An 18,562-nucleotide genomic window follows, 5' to 3' on the forward strand; every position below is an offset into this window, starting at 1 on the left:
ATGCTGAGTTGGTGTGGGATAGCCGCTGTAAATTCCAGGAAGAGTCAGCCCACCCAAATTGTCATCCAAAATAAAGCAAACAGTCCAGGATGTATATATCACCAATCAGTGTTCCCCCCACAACTTCTTGCTTAGAATTACAGTTTTAGTTTTCACGAGATGACCTTCGAGAACCAACATATGATACCACTGACTTTCTAAATGTCTTTTGAAAGTTTGTTTTGTTTGACTGCTCCTGACTTTATTGCTCTAACTTGATTTGTCCCTTTGTTATTTTTCTTTTGTTTAAACACAGTGGTTCATAGCAAAGCAGACAAAAAGGATTTGTAAGCGATAAAAGCTTATTATGAAGTTAGTGATGAAAAATGCCTTGCTTTCATTAGTACCTCAACTGTCTGGTTGTAGGATCTATTCTCTATTTCCAGTCTCTGCTCCTTTATCTAAGTTCTCTCAATACAAAAGCTCTGCCTGAAATTTGCTTTAAATTTAATTTCCATACATTCAAATTCTATCAACTGATCCTACTTCCCTGGTTTACTTTGATCAGGTTTTAATAAGGGTTTACCTTGTTAATATATTTAATGTTTCATGATATAGAAACTGGACTGAATTTTGTCTGTTTGAGGGGCACATAACTGCAGAGACAACACAGTCCAAAGATGGGGACAAATGTTCGGCATTCCAAGACTGTCTGAAAAGCATCCAACCTGACTTGGGTCAGAATGAATTGACAACCATCTAAAATATGCATCAGGTCCCTTGTAAATAAAATGAGGGGTCTGATGTCTGTTTAAAGCCCTCCCTGTAAAATTGAACAGCAACAACTTCAAAATTCTTCATTGCCCATTGCAACCACCAAAAAAAAGTAGTTTTTTATTAAAGCTCCTTCCTGCAAACTTCTTCTAGAGTCAGGAGGAATAGGTGTGCCCACCCCCAGTTTTGTTGTGTGGTATGGGTTTAGATGGGGTTCGGGGAGTGTCTAGTCTCCTTAAAGTATGCTGTTCCAGTTCATAGTCATTTTAACCAGAACTATTTATTTACAGCAAGCACTTATACATTTGCACCTTGCCCGAGGTAAGAGCTTCTGCTTGCTTCAAGATCTCCCGTCTTTCTCAGTCGTGTGATCTAACTTCATTGCATCAGCATCATGTATGCTTCTGATGTTAACCCTTACACTACACCCACTGGCTCCATAGTGGTAACAATCACCCTCCAACTCGTTACCTGTTGCAACCTTCCTCTCAACACTTGCCTGCCAGTGGCCCAGTGATCTCTCCATTCAAACACCTGAGCTGCCTGTTAAAGACTTAGGTATTAAAATGTTGATAAAGCCTAACTTTGGGCTAGCCTTGGGCTTCAGGACTAGGTCTACCTGTTTAAGGCCGTATTTAGTCAAATTCCGACCACATTTTTCAGTGATGTCTCTTTTAAGGCCTTCTGACTGTTCTCCAGTGGGTTGAGGTTCGTCATTGCTTTGACTATTTTCAGTCATCCCCCCACATCTCTTTCTCCCTCACAGACTGCAATCAGTCAGGATAGGCAATGGCACCTCCTCCATGATCAATCTCAACAGCGGTACTCTACAAGGTTGTGCCCTTAGCTCCTTACTATACACTTTATGTACTTATGACTGTGTGGCCAAATTCTGCTCTAACTCCATTTTCACGTTTGCTGATGGTACCACCGTAATGGGTCGGATCTCAAATAATGATGAGATGGAATACAGGAAAGAGATAGAGAATCTGGTTAACTGGTGCGATGACAATAATCCCTCCCTCAATGTCAGTAAAACAAAGGAGATAGTCACCAATCTCAGGAAAAGTAGTGGAGGAGATGCCCCTGTCTACATCAATGGGGATGAAGTGGAAATGGTCGAGAACTTCAAGTTTCTAGGTGTCAAGAACACCAAAAAAAACTGTCCTGTCCTGCCACACTGTCACTATAGTTAAGAAAACCCACCGACACCTCTACTTTCTCACGAGGCTAACGAAATTTGGCATGTCTGCTATGACTCTCTCCAATATTTACAGATGCACCATAGAAAGCATCCTTTCTGGTTGTATCACAACTTGGTATGGCTCCTGCTCTGTCCAAGACCACAAGAAACTACAAAGGGTTGTGAATGTAGCCCAGTCCATCACACAAAATACCCTCCAATCCATTGACTCCGTATACACTTCCTGCTGCCTCAAAAAGCAGTAGAAATTCCTTCTTATGCAAGGACCACACACACCCCAACATTCTCTCTTCCACCTTCTTCCGTCGGGAAAAAGACACAAAAGTCTGATGTCACGTACCAACTGACTCAAGAACAGCTTCTTCCCTGCTGCCATCAGACTTTTGAATGGACCTACCTTATATTAAGCTGATCTTTCTCTACATCCTAGCTATGACTGTAACACTATATTCTGTACTCTCTCATTTCCTTCTCCCCTATGTACTCTATGAACGGTATGTTTTGTCTGTATAGCAATACTTTTCACTGTCTCCCAGTACATGTGACAATAAATCAAATCAAATCAAAATCCCAAAACTCAGCATTTTTCCTCTCTTATCTACTCTTCCACCTCTCTCATTAAAGTGTGTTAAGGCAAGTTGTTGTCATAAATCGGAATGAAATTATGGAGCAGCAAAATGTAAGCAAAAGGTGTATGAATTAGAAGATTATAGAACTCCTATAATGGTGTCTAAATTGGAGAGACAGGAAGAAGTCTAAATTGGCAAAACAGAGAACAATAGGAAGATTAAGGTTTTACGAGTGTATGTGAATACACAGTTTTATCAGGAATTTAATGCCATGCTTCTGAGGATAGAAATTCCTACTTAGGCAAGCCAAGAAAATTGTTTACGTTTAACATTGGATTTGTTGACATGTCACAATATAAGAAAGAAAAGACAGGATTTGTGTTCTGTTACGTTATAAAACACACTGACGTACAGTATATAGAATGAAATAGAGAATGGTTTGGTGTTTTGACATAATGCAATAAAAAATGGGCTATGCCATAAAGTGACTTGATAATAATTGAACACTATATCAACAAAATAAACTGTATAATGTGTACAAGAGCTTCATAGTGTCACTTCCTTGGTATATTGCAGCTGTAAATCTGATTTTCCTCCCTTCTCTACAGGTCTTACTCATCATAAGTGGGAATCTCAGCTTCCTGAACTGGTTGACTATTGTTCCAAATATTGCCTGCTTTGACGACTCCAATCTGGCCTTTCTCTTTGGCTCGAGACAAGGGGGGGTCAAAGATCAAGTATCCAAGATTCAAGCTAAGGAGGCACTGGGTCAGAAACCACCTCCTCATTATGGTATGTGATCTTGATTAACAGCCTATCCAATTTTTTTGACATATGCCTTTTCCATGAACTTTACTTTTATTCCTTAGTTCATTCACTACAAAGCTTTGAGTCCTTCTCACAGTCAGTCTTGATCTCAAAATGTCAATCGATGCTGCCATCACTTCCATTAGGCAGAACATACTTACAGACGTCAGTCAATGGTGCTTAGTAAATAAATTAAAGAACAGTTTAGAGATGGGATTGAATCTGAATTCCAAACCAAACGTGAATTGAATTGAATTAGTTTGGATCAGCTTGTCTCGTAAAGACCCAAACTTAAAAATGAATCACTTTTACATAAAGTTTACAACACGGAAATAGACCATTCAGACCAAATGGTCCATACCAGTGTTTCCGTAAAAAGTTGACATCATTTTTGCTTTCATGTGTACTCAATACTGTTAATTTCAATTTGACATTAATAGTTCTGATTTGAAATGAAGTTGATATCAAATTTGATGGCGCGCTCAAAGATATCCCGCGCGCTCAAAGATATCCCGCGCGCTCAAAGATATCCCGCGCGCTCAAAGATATCCCGCGCGCTCAAAGATATCCCGCGCGCTCAAAGATATCCCGCGCGCTCAAAGATATCCCGCGCGCTCAAAGATATCCCGCGCGCTCAAAGATATCCCGCGCGCTCAAAGATATCCCGCGCGCTCAAAGATATCCCGCGCGCTCAAAGATATCCCGCGCGCTCAAAGATATCCCGCGCGCTCAAAGATATCCCGCGCGCTCAAAGATATCCCGCGCGCTCAAAGATATCCCGCGCGCTCAAAGATATCCCGCGCGCTCAAAGATATCCCGCGCGCTCAAAGATATCCCGCGCGCTCAAAGATATCCCGCGCGCTCAAAGATATCCCGCGCGCTCAAAGATATCCCGCGCGCTCAAAGATATCCCGCGCGCTCAAAGATATCCCGCGCGCTCAAAGATATCCCGCGCGCTCAAAGATATCCCGCGCGCTCAAAGATATCCCGCGCGCCCAAATATATCCTGACACACTCAGTGCTATGCAATATGCTCAGCAACCTGCATTGAACGATGCAACTAAATTACAAACTCGAAGAATATTTGATTTATTCAGTTTATCATTTAGTCCCAAAAGATTGATTCGCAATACAGTATGTGCTTGAGAGCACCACCTGATCCTTGTCAGTTTTTAATTAATTTTAGTCTCAGAGTCCTTACCTTCCACCCACCCATTCATCAAAGTTCCGGGTCCAAACACTCCCTTGACCGTTGACCCACCTGCTTTCTCCAGCCACTACACTCTTTCCCCCCTCCCACCCTTCAGCCTCTGCACTGCTCTGTTTTCCCCGGCCCGGTCTCGCTTTCCCCGGCCCGGCCCCGCTTTCCCCGCCCGGTCCTGCTTTCCCCGGCCCGGCCCCGCTTTCCCCGCCCGGTCCTGCTTTCCCCGGCCCGGCCCGGTCCTGCTTTCCCCGGCCCGGCCCGGTCCTGCTTTCCCCGGCCCGGCCCTGCTTTCCCCGGCCCGGCCCGGTCCTGCTTTCCCCGGCCCGGCCCGGTCCTGCTTTCCCCGGCCCGGCCCGGTCCTGCTTTCCCCGGCCCGGCCCGGTCCTGCTTTCCCCGGCCCGGCCCGGTCCTGCTTTCCCCGGCCCGGCCCGGTCCTGCTTTCCCCGGCCCGGCCCGGTCCTGCTTTCCCCGGCCCGGCCCGGTCCTGCTTTCCCCGGCCCGGCCCGGTCCTGCTTTCCCCGGCCCGGCCCGGTCCTGCTTTCCCCGGCCCGGCCCGGTCCTGCTTTCCCCGGCCCGGCCTGGTCCTGCTTTCCCCGGCCCGGCCCCGCTTTCCCCGGCCCGGTCCTGCTTTCCCCGCCCGGCCCTGCTTTCCCCGGCCCGGCCCTGCTTTCCCCGGCCCGGCCCGGTCCTGCTTTCCCCGGCCCGGCCCGGTCCTGCTTTCCCCGGCCCGGCCCGGTCCTGCTTTCCCCGGCCCGGCCCGGTCCTGCTTTCCCCGGCCCGGCCTGGTCCTGCTTTCCCCGGCCCGGCCCCGCTTTCCCCGGCCCGGTCCTGCTTTCCCCGCCCGGTCCTGCTTTCCCCGGCCCGGCCCGGTCCTGCTTTCCCCGGCCCGGCCCCGCTTTCCCCGGCCCGGTCCTGCTTTCCCCGCCCGGCCCTGCTTTCCCCGGCCCGGCCCTGCTTTCCCCGGCCCGGCCCGGTCCTGCTTTCCCCGGCCCGGCCCGGTCCTGCTTTCCCCGGCCCGGCCCGGTCCTGCTTTCCCCGGCCCGGCCCGGTCCTGCTTTCCCCGGCCCGGCCCCGCTTTCCCCGGCCCGGTCCTGCTTTCCCCGGCCCGGCCCCGCTTTCCCCGGCCCGGTCCTGCTTTCCCCGGCCCGGCCCGGTCCTGCTTTCCCCGGCCCGGCCCGGTCCTGCTTTCCCCGGCCCGGCCCCGCTTTCCCTGCCCGGCCCCGCTTTCCCCGCCCGGTCCTGCTTTCCCCGGCCCGGCCCGGTCCTGCTTTCCCCGGCCCGGCCCGGTCCTGCTTTCCCCGGCCCGGTCCTGCTTTCCCCGGCCAGGCCCGGTCTCACTTTCCCCGGCTCGGTCCCGCTTTCCCCGGTCCTGCTTTCCCCGGCCAGGCCTGGTCTCGCTTTCCCCGGGCCGGACCCGCTTTCCCCAGCGTGGCCCCGCTTTCCCCGGCCCGGACCCGCTATCCCTGGCCCGGCCCCGCTTTCCCCGGCCCGACCCGGCCTGGTCTCGCTTTCCCCGGCCTGGTCTCGCTTTCCCCGGCCTGGTCTCGCTTTCTCTGGCCTGGTCTCGCTTTCCCCGGCCTGGTCTCGCTTTCCCCGGCCCGGTCTCGCTTTCCCCGGCCCGGTCCCGCTTTCCCCGGCGTGGCCCCGCATTCCCCGGCCCGGTCCCGCTTTCCCCGGCGTGGCCCCGCATTCCCCGGCCCGGTCCCGCTTTCCCCGGCCCGGTCTCGCTTTCCCCGGCCCGGTCTCGCTTTCCCCGGCCCGGTCTCGCTTTCCCCGGCCCGGTCTCGCTTTCCCCGGCCCGGTCCCGCTTTCCCCGGCGTGGCCCCGCTTTCCCCGGCGTGGCCCCGCTTTCCCCGGCGTGGCCCCGCTTTCCCCGGCGTGGCCCCGCTTTCCCCGGCGTGGCCCCGCTTTCCCCGGCGTGGCCCCGCTTTCCCCGGCGTGGCCCCGCTTTCCCCGGCCCGGCCCCGCTTTCCCCGGCCCGGCCCCGCTTTCCCCGGCCCGGCCCGGCCCCGCTTTCCCCGGCCCGGCTCCTCTTTCCCCGGCCCGGCCCCGCTGTCTCCGGCCCGGCCCGACCCCGCTTTCCCCGGCGTGGCCCCGCTTTCCCCTGCCCGGCCCGGCCCCGCTTTCCCCTGCCCGGCCCGGCCCCGCTTTCCCCGGCCCGGCCCCTCTTTCCCCGGCCCGGCCCCGCTTTCCCCTGCCCGGCCCGGCCCCTCTTTCCCCGGCCCGGCCCCTCTTTCCCCGGCCCGGCCCCTCTTTCCCCGGCCCGGCCCCGCTTTCCCCGGCCCGGCCCCTCTTTCCCCGGCCCGGCCCCTCTTTCCCCGGCCCGGCCCGGCCCCTCTTTCCCCGGCCCGGCCCCGCTTTCCCCGGCCTGGCCCCTCTTTCCCCGGCCCGGCCCCTCTTTCCCCGGCCCGGCCCCGCTTTCCCCGGCCCGGCACGGCCCCGCTTTCCCCGGCCCGGCACGGCCCCGCTTTCCCCGGCCCGGCACGGCCCCGCTTTCCCCGGCCCGGCACGGCCCCGCTTTCCCCGGCCCGGCCCCGCTTTCCCCGGCCCGGCCCCTCTTTCCCTGGCCCGGCCCCTCTTTCCCCGGCCCGGCCCCTCTTTCCCCGGCCTGGCCCCGCTTTCCCCGGCCCGGCACGGCCCCGCTTTCCCCGGCCCGGCCCCGCTTTCCCCGGCCCAGCCCGGCCCCACTTTCCCCGGCCCAGCACGGGCCCGATTTCCCTGTCCCCAGCCCGGCCTGGCCCCGCTTTCCCCGGCCCGGCACGGCCCCGCTTTCCCCGGCCCGGCACGGCCCTGCTTTCCCCGCCCCAGCCCGGCCCGGCCCCGCTTTCCCCGGCCCGGCTCTGCTTTCTCTGGCACTTTTCAAAATGATTGCACTTGAGTTCAGTTAATGTCAATGAAAGCTGTTGAAGGCAAATACTCTGAAGACATTAAGATATGGGATGGTCCACGTGGACCTTCTCCTTCTTCAAATGATAGCATAATCTTCTTATCCTTTCTGTCTTGTGTTATGACCCTAGGTTTGGACTCCCTCACATCTTCTCTTTGTCTACCCTATCAAACTCCCTCAGAATTTTGAATACATTAGCTAGGATTCACCGACCCTGTTTACCCTGCCAGTGAGAACGGAGAATTTGGCGCTCAGCCAAAACTCCATTCACTGCAGCGGGACTGGAGAATTCCAGCCTCGGGAGAGGTCAGAGGTTTCCGACAATTGTTTTAGGTCTTACCTCAGCTTTCACTTTTTTTGAGAAAAGAGCCACTGGCTGTTCACTCTTTCTTGACAGATGTCCACTTATATCTATTTATCACAGTAGATGTTTGGCATTTGAATTCTTCTGTCCCTCCATTTTCTTTGCCTCCTACAAAGTCAGTTCCTTCTATATTCTATATACCCACTCACCTGGGGTTTTGCAGTTAGAGCAAGTAACTGTGGGAAGTAGCTTGAGAACTGTTTCTATCTAATTTCACCAATACAGTTGAACTAATTTATGAATAGTATTTTACATGTCTAACTTTATTAAAAGGAGAATACAATGCAAACTGTCTTCCCCACCTATCCTTTACCTACCGACATGTCGAATACAAAAACAAGGAATGGTTGAGAGCGCTAATAGCGTTTAGATAGCTAATTCTATCTATGACTCTATGACCTTTCTCCTCACCTATCTGAAGGTGTTGATGCCTTCTAAGATATAGTTACCATGGGCATGACACACATTACAGTAGCTCCACCATCCAGAGGGATAGTAGCAGTTGGCTAAATATACACATGCACAGACTCTTACATGTCCTTTCCACGTTCTGTCACTTTCTCATGCGTGCATTTGGATGTTACAGGATAGTAAACATTCCAATTTTCCACTTCCAAGCCCCATCACATCACTGAACCAAAAATGCAGTGTTCCTGCTGTCACCCAATTGAGATCAGCAGCATTGCATTGTAAAGTCTAGGCTTTCCTCTAATAGTTCACCAAATCACCTTCCAATTTGATTGTTTTTTAAATAAACCTGTTGCACATTAAGGAGTAATGACCACATTATATTGTCACCATGGTTGCCTTCATATTATTGCATGATTGTTTTCAAAATTGTAATTGCGCACGTGTGTCACAGTATATGTGCAATTAAAACATTGTATTAGCACCTGTTTTAAATGGACGCTATTAGTTCATTATGAGTACCCCGTGCCAGTCTAACAACTGAACACTTGGCTCCGTGCTGTCACTATGGCTCATTATTTTTGCTGTAATGACCAATATATCAAGAACGTGCATTTAATAAATATTCATTTATGGCAGTTGTGCTTTGGGAAAAGTTAATTTAGCAGACCCCAAATGTTAATGTCTTTGGATTGAAATGAAATGAAAGCCAGATTTGCTTCATGTTACACTGAGTGATTACTGTTGAATTTTATAGTTACTAAAATTCCAATTTGTAAAGAATGCAGCTTTGATTTGATAGTCAGAGCCTTGAAAAAGGCAAGAAGCTGTACCACTGATATTGCCTTTGTTTTCTCCCTGCTCCAAAAGAGTGGTAACGGCCTTTTGTTACCTTTTGTCAAATATAAATGAGGACCGTCAGTGGGCTGTATGGCAATGAGGCCTGAGTGATCTATGGAAATGTGCAAAGGCCTTTAAATACTGTACTGTAGATAATGATTGCTGCGTACAACCCATAGCAGCTAACCTTAAGGCAGCATTGTTGCACAAAATGCACTCATAATGAATCATTACGTTTCCTGTCTTAGTTACAGCAGGATGGAGAAGCAGAGAATAAGTCGAAAAATTGTGTGCGAGGCCAGAACCAGTGGTTATTAATATAAGGTAGTCACTAATAAATCCAATAGGGAATTCAGGGAAAGCCTTTTTATCCAGAGATTAGCTAGAATGTGAAACTCATTGCCGCAGGGAGTACTTGAGAATAGCCTGCCCTTTATGAGGAAGCTAGTCAAACACAAGAGAGAGAAGAATAGAAGGATATGTTCATGGAGGTAGATGAAGAGAGATAGGATGAGACTCACATGGAGCCATCATGGACAAGTTGGTTTGAATTACCAGATTCTATGCAATTAACACTTTGTAATCCAATCAAACTCCACTCTGTATTGCTGAACACACATAGCCTTTGACTGCACTGAAACACTATTGGCTAAGTTTTGCTTCTTAAAATTTATTCTCAGGGATGTACGACAGTGATGGTGGCAGGCTACATTTATTGTCCACTCTCAATTGCCCTCAGAAAGTAGTGATGGAAAAGAGTGCTCACACAATGAGCATTTATGTAGAGAACTCCAGAACATTGACCTAGCAACAACAAAAGAATAGTGGTACATCTTCAGACCAGAATGGTCAGAGACTTGAGGGGATTATTGAAGGTGATGGTGCTTGCACAATATAGCTTGTCATATTCTTCTCGGTGGTCAAGGTTGCGGGTGGGAAAGGGGGGGGAGCGGTGCTGTCGAAATACATTTGGTCAGCTACTGCGTCGCATTCTGCAGTTGCAGTGAGCCCACAACTTTTGCCTGTTCACGGAGTGGCAGTCCGTTGAACTGGATGGTAGCAAGCTTCTTTCATGTTTCTGCGACTGCACTCATCGAGAGTGTGATGAGCATTCCCTAACACTTCTGAACTGAGCCTTTCACAAGGCTTTGAGGGATGAGGAGCAGGCTGCTTTTTGCAAAGTACCCACCCTCTGTCCTTGTGTTGAGCCACAGTGTTTTACATGGCTGGTTCACCTAAGCTTCTGGTCTGTGATGTCCCTCAAGAAGTTGAGAGTGAGCATCTTGGCAATGATGGTATCGTTGACGATCATTGGTACCTGACTGACATTCTCTTGTTCGTGATGATCATTATCAGGCACATATGTTCCCTGCCTACTCAATCAGAGCTACCATCCCGTTCCTGCTGTAGACAGGATGTGGTGATCCTCAGGGTAAATCACCACCAGTCCCCCCCCCCCCCCCCCCCCCCCCCCCCAGCCCCCCCACCCCCCGCCCTCCTCGAAGGGGAGAGCAGCCTATGGTCATCTGGGACTAAGGCGACTTTACTATTACTTTAAGTCCTATTCCAGCAGATTTAAATTGACCGTCAGTAAGATTTCCCCAGTGCATCAGGAATGTAATTTATAGCTTTCACCTGGGAGTTTAGCAGTAAAAAGTCAATAAATTTTACCAAGGTACAAACCCACCTTTAAAATCTTTGGAAAACTTTGCCCTAGCAAACAAGCATATCCTGAGCAACAGGAACTGATAAAATAAATAAGAGAAAGCCATAGTTGGCCATGTAAATTTAACTGCACCGTTTGACTGATTGGGTCAGTGATATCACTAACTTCATACCAAGTACTGCATTGCCCAAGCCTGTGAGATAACAACTGCAGAATAAGATTTTTCACTAAAACATCACGTTCACCTAAATCCCTTTGAGTTGCCGTTTGTTAATGTAATAATCAGTAACTTATTTTAAACTTTATACAATTAGTTATTGGTATCACCACTTTTTAACAGAAAATATTTTGGGTTCCCATTGGATATTAATTATAGTGTTAGGTTGGGGTTTTGCTTCTGCTCACTTGTCATTTGGTACATGATAAACCCAGTGTGGGCACTGGAGGTTCTCTTGCCAGTCACAAATATGTGCCACATGTCTGTACCCTCTACAAGATCCACTGTGGGATCTCACCAAGCCTCCTTGGATAGCACCTTCCAAACCAAGAAGGGCAGCAGATACATGGGAACATTGTCACTTGGAAGTTACTCTTCAAGCCACTCACCATCCTGATTTGGAAAAATATTATTGTTCCTTCAGTGTTGCTGAGTTAAAATCCTGGAAGCCCCTCTTGTGGATGTACCTGCACCATGTGGCCTGTAGCGGTTCAGGAAGGCAGCACACCACCACCTTCACAAGAGCAACTAGGGATGGACAATGAATGCTAGCCTAGCCAGCAATGTCCATATCCCTTGAATTAATTTTTTAAAAACCCAGGTTGGTCTGTTTGGAGCCAGTCAGCTGCTATTGCCATTATGCAGTTCTCCTTTACTAATCCAAGATCTGGTTTGTATTGAAATGAGAGGTGCAGACCAACCTGAGTTTTTACAAAATTAATTCAAGGGATATGGATGTTGCTGGCTAGGCTAGCAGTCATTGTCCATCCCTCGTGAAGGTGGTGGTGTGCTGCCTTCCTGAACCGCTGCAGTCCACATGGTGCAGGTACATCCACAAGAGGGGCTTCCAGGATTTTAACTCAGCAACACTGAAGGGATGACAATATTTTTCCAAATCAGGATGGTGAGTGGTTTGGAGGGGAACTTTCAAGTGGCAGTGTTCCCATGTCTCTGCTGCCCTTGTCCTTCTTGGTTTGGAAGGTGCTATCCAAGGAGGCTTGGTGAGATCCTACAGTGGATCTTGTAGATGGTACAGCATGCAGAGTAGGGCATGATGCTGTCTTAATCCAGCCTATCTCACTTGTTAAATATTTAACTATTCAAAATGAAATTGCAATGTGACAGGAACAACAGATTTCGTTGGTATAGTGCCTTTAACGAAGCAAAGCGTTGCAAGGCACTTCATTGGTGCAATTACCAAATAAGATCAGTTCAAGTGATATTAGGGCAAGTCAAGGCGGTGGGCTTTAAGGAACTTATTAAAGGAGAAGAGAGTTCAGAGAAAGGCTTTCCAATGTATTGGCATTGATACTAGGGTTCCCGCTCGACTCTTGTGGGTCACATTTCACTGGCAAGGAGTACCTCTGTTTGATTTATGTAACAGAAGTGTAAACATAACGGGGAAATATGCCTCACTGTTTCTTTGTGCTTCTACACTTTAACGAGAAGCAGTGAACATCACTCCAATGTCCTAGGGTATTGCTGCTGCACAGTTATTGAGAGGGGAGAAACTGTAAAGTGGTTGATCATCCTTTTTCCTCTTCCCCTGCTCTGAGAAGGGGGGGGCCTTGCTTTTGAACTGAAAGTGCTGCACTGTTGGACGAGGCATTTAAATGAAGCTCTGTCTGTCCCTCATCTCAGTGGGGGGAGTTTTGCCCAATGTCCTCGCCAACATTTTTGCCTCAACCAACTAAAATAGATTATCCGATCATTATCTTGTTTCTGTTTGTGGAACCTTGCATTGTAGGAATTGGCCATCTTTAAACACTTCAAAAAAAATTATGTCATTGGCTGTAAAGCACTTTGGGATATGCAGAGGTTTTGAAAGATGCAATTTAAATGCAAGTCTTTATTTTCCCCACAAGGAATGACTGATTTTGAAATCACACATAGTGAAACCCACTTGAGAGGCACAGGTGACGTTGGACTTTCCACCACTGGGGGTTTCCTTATGTCATGTCTGGGTATATTGCAGACTAATTAATAGAGATTGATTGCTATGATTAATCCATAACTCCATTATCATCACATCATGCAACTGGCATGATGGGAAGAGGTGAATGAGTTGGACTCTGTTTTGTTCAGTAATTCTGATGTTCCTCTAATAAAATTCATTCCCCCAGATTCAGTTCTGAATCTTATTTCTGGCCCACAAAAAGTATTAAAATAATTTTGTTTTCTGTCTATTTCTTCAGGTGCTTTTATTCGACGGGCGTTGAATGTGTCCTTTGGGGTTCTTATAGCCTACCTCAGTCTACCAGTCATTGTAAACTTGCTCAGCTCGAAACAAATGATGAACACTTCCTTTAATCCACTACGAATTGTCAACACTTATGGAGCCTTTGGAAGGTGCGAAGTAGAAATAGTTGCATTATGTAATAATATTGTCTCCTTAAGTGTGTGTTATTTTGTACTGTCAAAAGTGAGTTAAGATTTGTCACAAGCTGGAATTAAAATCCTATCTCGCTGTCATTGCTTATTCTATCTGAGGCATCCCTGGTCTAATTAACTAGTTTTATTATTGCTATAATTTTTATCCCAGTTCATTGCGGACTGGTTTTGTCACTTATTTATAATACTGGCAAGATGGCACAGTGGTTAGCACTGCTGCCTCACAGCGCCAGGGACCCGGGTTCGATTCCCGGCTTGGGTCACTGTCTATGCAGAATCTGCATGTTCTCCCGTGGGTTTCCTCCGGGTGCTCCGGTTTTCTCCCAAAGTCCAAAGATGTGCTGGTTAGGTGCACTGGCCATGTTAAATTCTCCCTCAGTATACCCGAACAGGCACCGGGCTGTGGTGACTAGGGGATTTTCACAGCAACTTCATTGCGGTGTTAATGTAAGCCTACTTATGACACTAATAAATAAACTTTAAAAAAAGTTATTTTATGCAGAATGGTGGCTTTGCCCACCTGACTGAAAAGTTGCTGGCGAGCCTCCCTCTGCTTGTTTGGCTTGTCAGAACTTGGGCCCCCATTTGAAAGGAAGTTGTGCCTCAATGAGCTGCTGACCAATCCAATGGCCAGCAGCATTCTAGTCCCAGCGGTAGCCGCAGGTAATGGTGGCCGTTGCTTAGAGTGCCGCCAGTTCCCAAAGAGAGAAGTCAGGGACCTGGACATCATGGTAAGTCCCATAGTTTTGCAACAAGTTGGGTGGAGAGGCTGGGTTTATCGGGGAATGCAGGTAGAGCCTGTTGAACACAGGGAGTCCCCTCCCTTTAGTCCACAAAAAGGCCTGCCAGGTTTTACCTGCTGGCCTTGTCGCATGGCATTGGCATCTCCCATCCACAGGTAATATTCCAGCGGTGACAGGAGGAGGTTTTAAGTTGCCCTTAATTGACCCACGGATGAGCCTCTCACCGTGGGTAAATCCCAGTGAAGGTGATTTGATGACTAGCTTGGCACTGCTGCTAAGGTGCCTAATTTTACTGTCTGCCTGATAGCCCACCCTGGGGTGAGGGGGTCCTTAAAACTCTAGTCTGTTTCACCCGAGCTTTCTCTTGACCTGTCCATGGATACCCCTGCCTCTCATCTCACAAGGGCCTCAAGCAGCTGGAGTAGAGAGACTGAAGAAGCTACAGTTGTCCTTAGTGCAGGGAAAATTAAGAGGAAGTTTGATGGAAGTATTCAAAATTATGAATGATTTTGATAGAGTGAAAACAGCAACTGCTATTGAGGCAGAATCATAGAATAGTTGCAGCACAGAAGGAGGCCATTTGGCTCATCAAGTCGGTACTGGCTCTCTGCGAGGACAACTTAGCTCGTCCCACTTCCCTGACGTTTCCCCATAACTGTGCAAATCTCTTCAAGTAATTATCCAATCCCTTTTTTGAAAACCACAATTGAACCTGCCTCCACCTCACTCTCAGGCAGTGCATTCCAGATCCTAATTACTCACTGCGTAAAAAAGCTTTTCCTCATATTGCCTCTGGTTTTTTGCCCATCATGTTAAATTGGTGTCCTTTGATTCGCGTCTCTTCCACCAATAGGAGCTGTTTCTCCCTGTCCACTCGTGATTTTGAATACCTCTACCAAATCTTTCCTTATTCTTTTCTTATCTAAACAGGACAACCCAGGGTTGATGATAGCAGGAGGACACAGATTTAAGATGGTTGGCAAAGAAAGCAGAGGTTACACGAGGAAACAATTTTTACACATGAAGTTTTTTGTGATCTGCACTGATCGGAAGAGTGAAAATAGATTCAGTAGTACGGTTAAGAAATAGAATTGGATAAATACCTGAAAACAAATTATAGGACTGGACAAGTTGGGCCGAAGGGCTGTTTCCATGCTGTAAACTTCTATGACTCTATGACTGTGAGATAAGAGCAAGGGAGTGGGATTAGTTTAATGATATCACTCCACCAAATAGCTAGCACAGGAATGATGGGCAGCATGACCTCCTTCAGTGCTGTATCATGATATTATGAACTGAGATTAAACAACTGATACGAATCTTTTATCAGTGGATCAACTTGGCACAAGGGGTACTACGCAACTTGGCTGGTATTCTGGTGGAGCTCTCCATCATAGTCAAACCTTCCTAATCTTCATCCCATTGATTTCAATGGGGTGAAAGTGATCTGGGGGATTCATTCCAATTACTGCCTGAGCGGCGAAGGGGGAAATTAGCTTCAGTGGCCACATCAACTGCTATACAGAGTCAAGTCTTTCACCTCAGATCTGTATGGCAAGCTGTGTAGGTAGCAGATTCCTGGTATCTACTTCAGGGCAAGATATACATGACGCATGTAATTGGACTTTCATCTAATGTGATGTTATTAATTAGTGTGCATTTTTTTGTGTATGTTGCCATGAATTCTGTGCTGTTAAACTCCCAATGTGATAACGAATTTGACACAAATTAAGTGTCCAGGTTTAACTCTGGAAGGCACTATCTATAAGGGTGGTAGAATCAGGTTCCATCATACATTCAAAAGGAAATAGGACACGTATTTGCAGGGGACATATTTTCAGTCTTAAGGGGGAAAAGCTGGGGTGTGGGATTAAGATGGACAGTTCTTTGAAATAGCTGGTGCAGACGTGTTGGACCGAATGGCCTCCTTCCGTACCGTATGATTCTGTGATGGTTGGATTGTTCTACAGTAATGCTAACTCGGCCCTCAGAGTGTTAACCTGTGTAATTATGTTCAAACTAAACACCACAAGGTAATTGCTGTGGAGACGTTTGGGGAGTTGCCTTCACTTGGTCAGCAAGTGCTGACACACTGAGAGGTCCCTCAGACTGTTCTCTACACCTGGACTGTCAGCATTGACAGCGTAGAGTAAAATTCCAGCAGCAATCTGGAAATTCATGCAAAAGTCATTCATCCGAATTGCACAGCAGGGAAAACCTTTGTGACCGATATTGTTTTAATAAATAATGTCATATAATTGAAGGTTATATTGAATAAAATGTCACCTCCACAGTAAATATACACAATTAAGTTAAATTCATGATGGATGGTGAATTTTACATAATTCAAATGACACAAATAACTTTTTTCTTTTAATAATTGTCCAATAACTTTGATTTAGTAAGTGCTGCCAGTAACCCGGAGTTAGAGCAAACTCCATACTTCATACATTAATGAGGTGAGCCATCCGACTACAGGGGCACTTTATACACTGGAAGTAATGTTAACCCTTTCCAGCCCAGGAAGCTGCAATCAGTAAAGCAACATCAAAGCTCACTGGATGTCACCTGCAATGCAAAATCAGCAGTCTATTTATCCGGCCTGGCTGCCTGATACCAGCAGCGTAGTCGGACACATGTAGAAGTTTTATCCAAGGAAAGAACAGGCGGCACGGTGGCATAGTGGTTAGCACTGCTGTCTCACAGCACCAGGGACCCGGGTTCAATTCCGGCCTTGAGTCACTGTCTGTGTAGAGGTTGCACGTTCTCCCCCTGTCTGTGTGGGTTTCCCCCGGGTGCTCCGGTTTCCTCCCACTGTCCAAAGATGTGTGGATTAGGTTGATTGGTCATGCTAAATTAACCCTAGTGTCAGGGGGATTAGCAGGGTAAATATGAGGGGTTACGGGAATAGGGCCAGGGTGGGATTGTGGTCGGTGCAGACTCTTTTGGGCCGAATGGCCTCCTTCTGAATTGCAGGGATTCTATGATTCTAATGGGGATAAATGGTTTGTTTGTTTGGCTCGAAGGTGGTTTCTAGGCCATGCACAGAGATGGGAAGGTTTAGACATTGCTGGAAGCAGACTTTTCAGAATTCAATGCTCTTTTTTTCCTTTCATCCCTCCTCATTCTCCTGAAGAGGTGGGTGTCAGGCAACAGAGATAGTTTTAAATAATCAATAGTTGTATGGGTATTAGAAATAAGCTTCAAGTAAGTTTAATGTTGTGGTAAAATCAAACTACTGCTGATGCTTGAATCTGAAACAAAAGCAGAAAATGCTGCAAAGTCTCAGTGTCTGTGAAGAGAGAACAGAGTTGACGTTTTAAATCATGATGACCCTTTGTGGTTTGAGACAACCCAGTTTGTGCTTCTGCAGTTGAAAGGGTTAATTACTTCAGTTTGGTTTAGATGTTTGTATGGTAATGAGAGTTTGCAAACAAACAGTGTTTAAAGAAAGACTAGACTGTTGCTTAGCCGTTGCCTGGATTATTAGCCCAGATGTGGAGATGCTGGCATTAGACTGGGGTAAGCACAGTAAGAAGTCTCACAACACCAGGTTAAAGTCCAACAAGTTTATTTGGTAGCACAAGCCACAAGCTTTCGGAGCACTGCAACCTATGCAAGACGTGCCAGATCATTGACACGGATGCCATCATCTCATGTGAGAACACCATCCAGCAGGTACATACTCTTGTAACTCGGCCAACATTGTCTACCTGATACGCTGCAGGAAGAGATGTCCCGAGGTATGGTACATTGGGGAGGCCATGCAGACGCTACGACAACGGATGAATGAACACCGCTCGACAATCACCAGGCAGGAATGTTACCTTCCTGTTGGTGAATACTTCAGTAGTCACAGGCATTCAGCCTCTGATCTTCGGGTAAGCATTCTCCAAGGCAGCCTTCACAACACACGACAACGCAGAATCGCTGAGCAGAAACTGATAGCCAAGTTCCACACACATGAGGACGGCCTCAACTGGGATCTTGGATTCATGTCACATTATCTGTAACCCCCACGACTTGCCTGGGCTTGCAACATCTCACGAACTGTCCTGGCTCGAGACAATACACATCTCTTTAACCTGTGCTTAACCCTCTCACCACCCTCATTGTCTGTACCTTTAAGACTTGATTACCTGTAAAGACTCGCATTCCAACCATTACCTTGTAAATTGAGTTTGTGTCTATATATGCCCTGTTTGTGAACACAACTCCCACTCACCTGATGATGGGACAGTGCTCCGAAAGCTTGTGGCTTGTGCTACCAAATAAACCTGTTGGATTTTAACTTGGTGTTGTGAGACTTCTTACTGTTATTAGCCCAGGCCAGTGGTTCCCAAACTTTTTTCACTGGGCTGCACTTTTGGAATAAAAATTTACTCGCACCACACCGAATTTCTTATTGATAAGAAATACATTCAAAAACAAAAAAAAACTCCTAGCAGTGCTTGATTCATAACATAGAACACAACTACTTTATAATATGATCATGGGACATCCAGAAAG

General features: G+C 48.0%; 1 protein-coding gene across 3 annotated transcripts in view; it reads left to right on the forward strand.

Annotated features, from left to right (window-relative positions):
• lmf1 (lipase maturation factor 1) overlaps window positions 1-18,562 on the forward strand; it is a 577,648-nt gene that overhangs the window by 477,670 nt on the left and 81,416 nt on the right. For all 3 annotated transcript variants that reach the window (XM_078240186.1, XM_078240187.1, XM_078240188.1), the window contains 2 exons: window positions 3,135-3,318; window positions 13,115-13,268. In XM_078240186.1, the coding sequence (XP_078096312.1) occupies window positions 3,135-3,318; window positions 13,115-13,268 (338 nt within the window). The remainder of the gene's footprint in view (window positions 1-3,134; window positions 3,319-13,114; window positions 13,269-18,562) is intronic.

This window comes from Mustelus asterias, chromosome 23 (assembly GCF_964213995.1).
Source record: "Mustelus asterias chromosome 23, sMusAst1.hap1.1, whole genome shotgun sequence".
Taxonomy (NCBI): domain Eukaryota; kingdom Metazoa; phylum Chordata; class Chondrichthyes; order Carcharhiniformes; family Triakidae; genus Mustelus; species Mustelus asterias.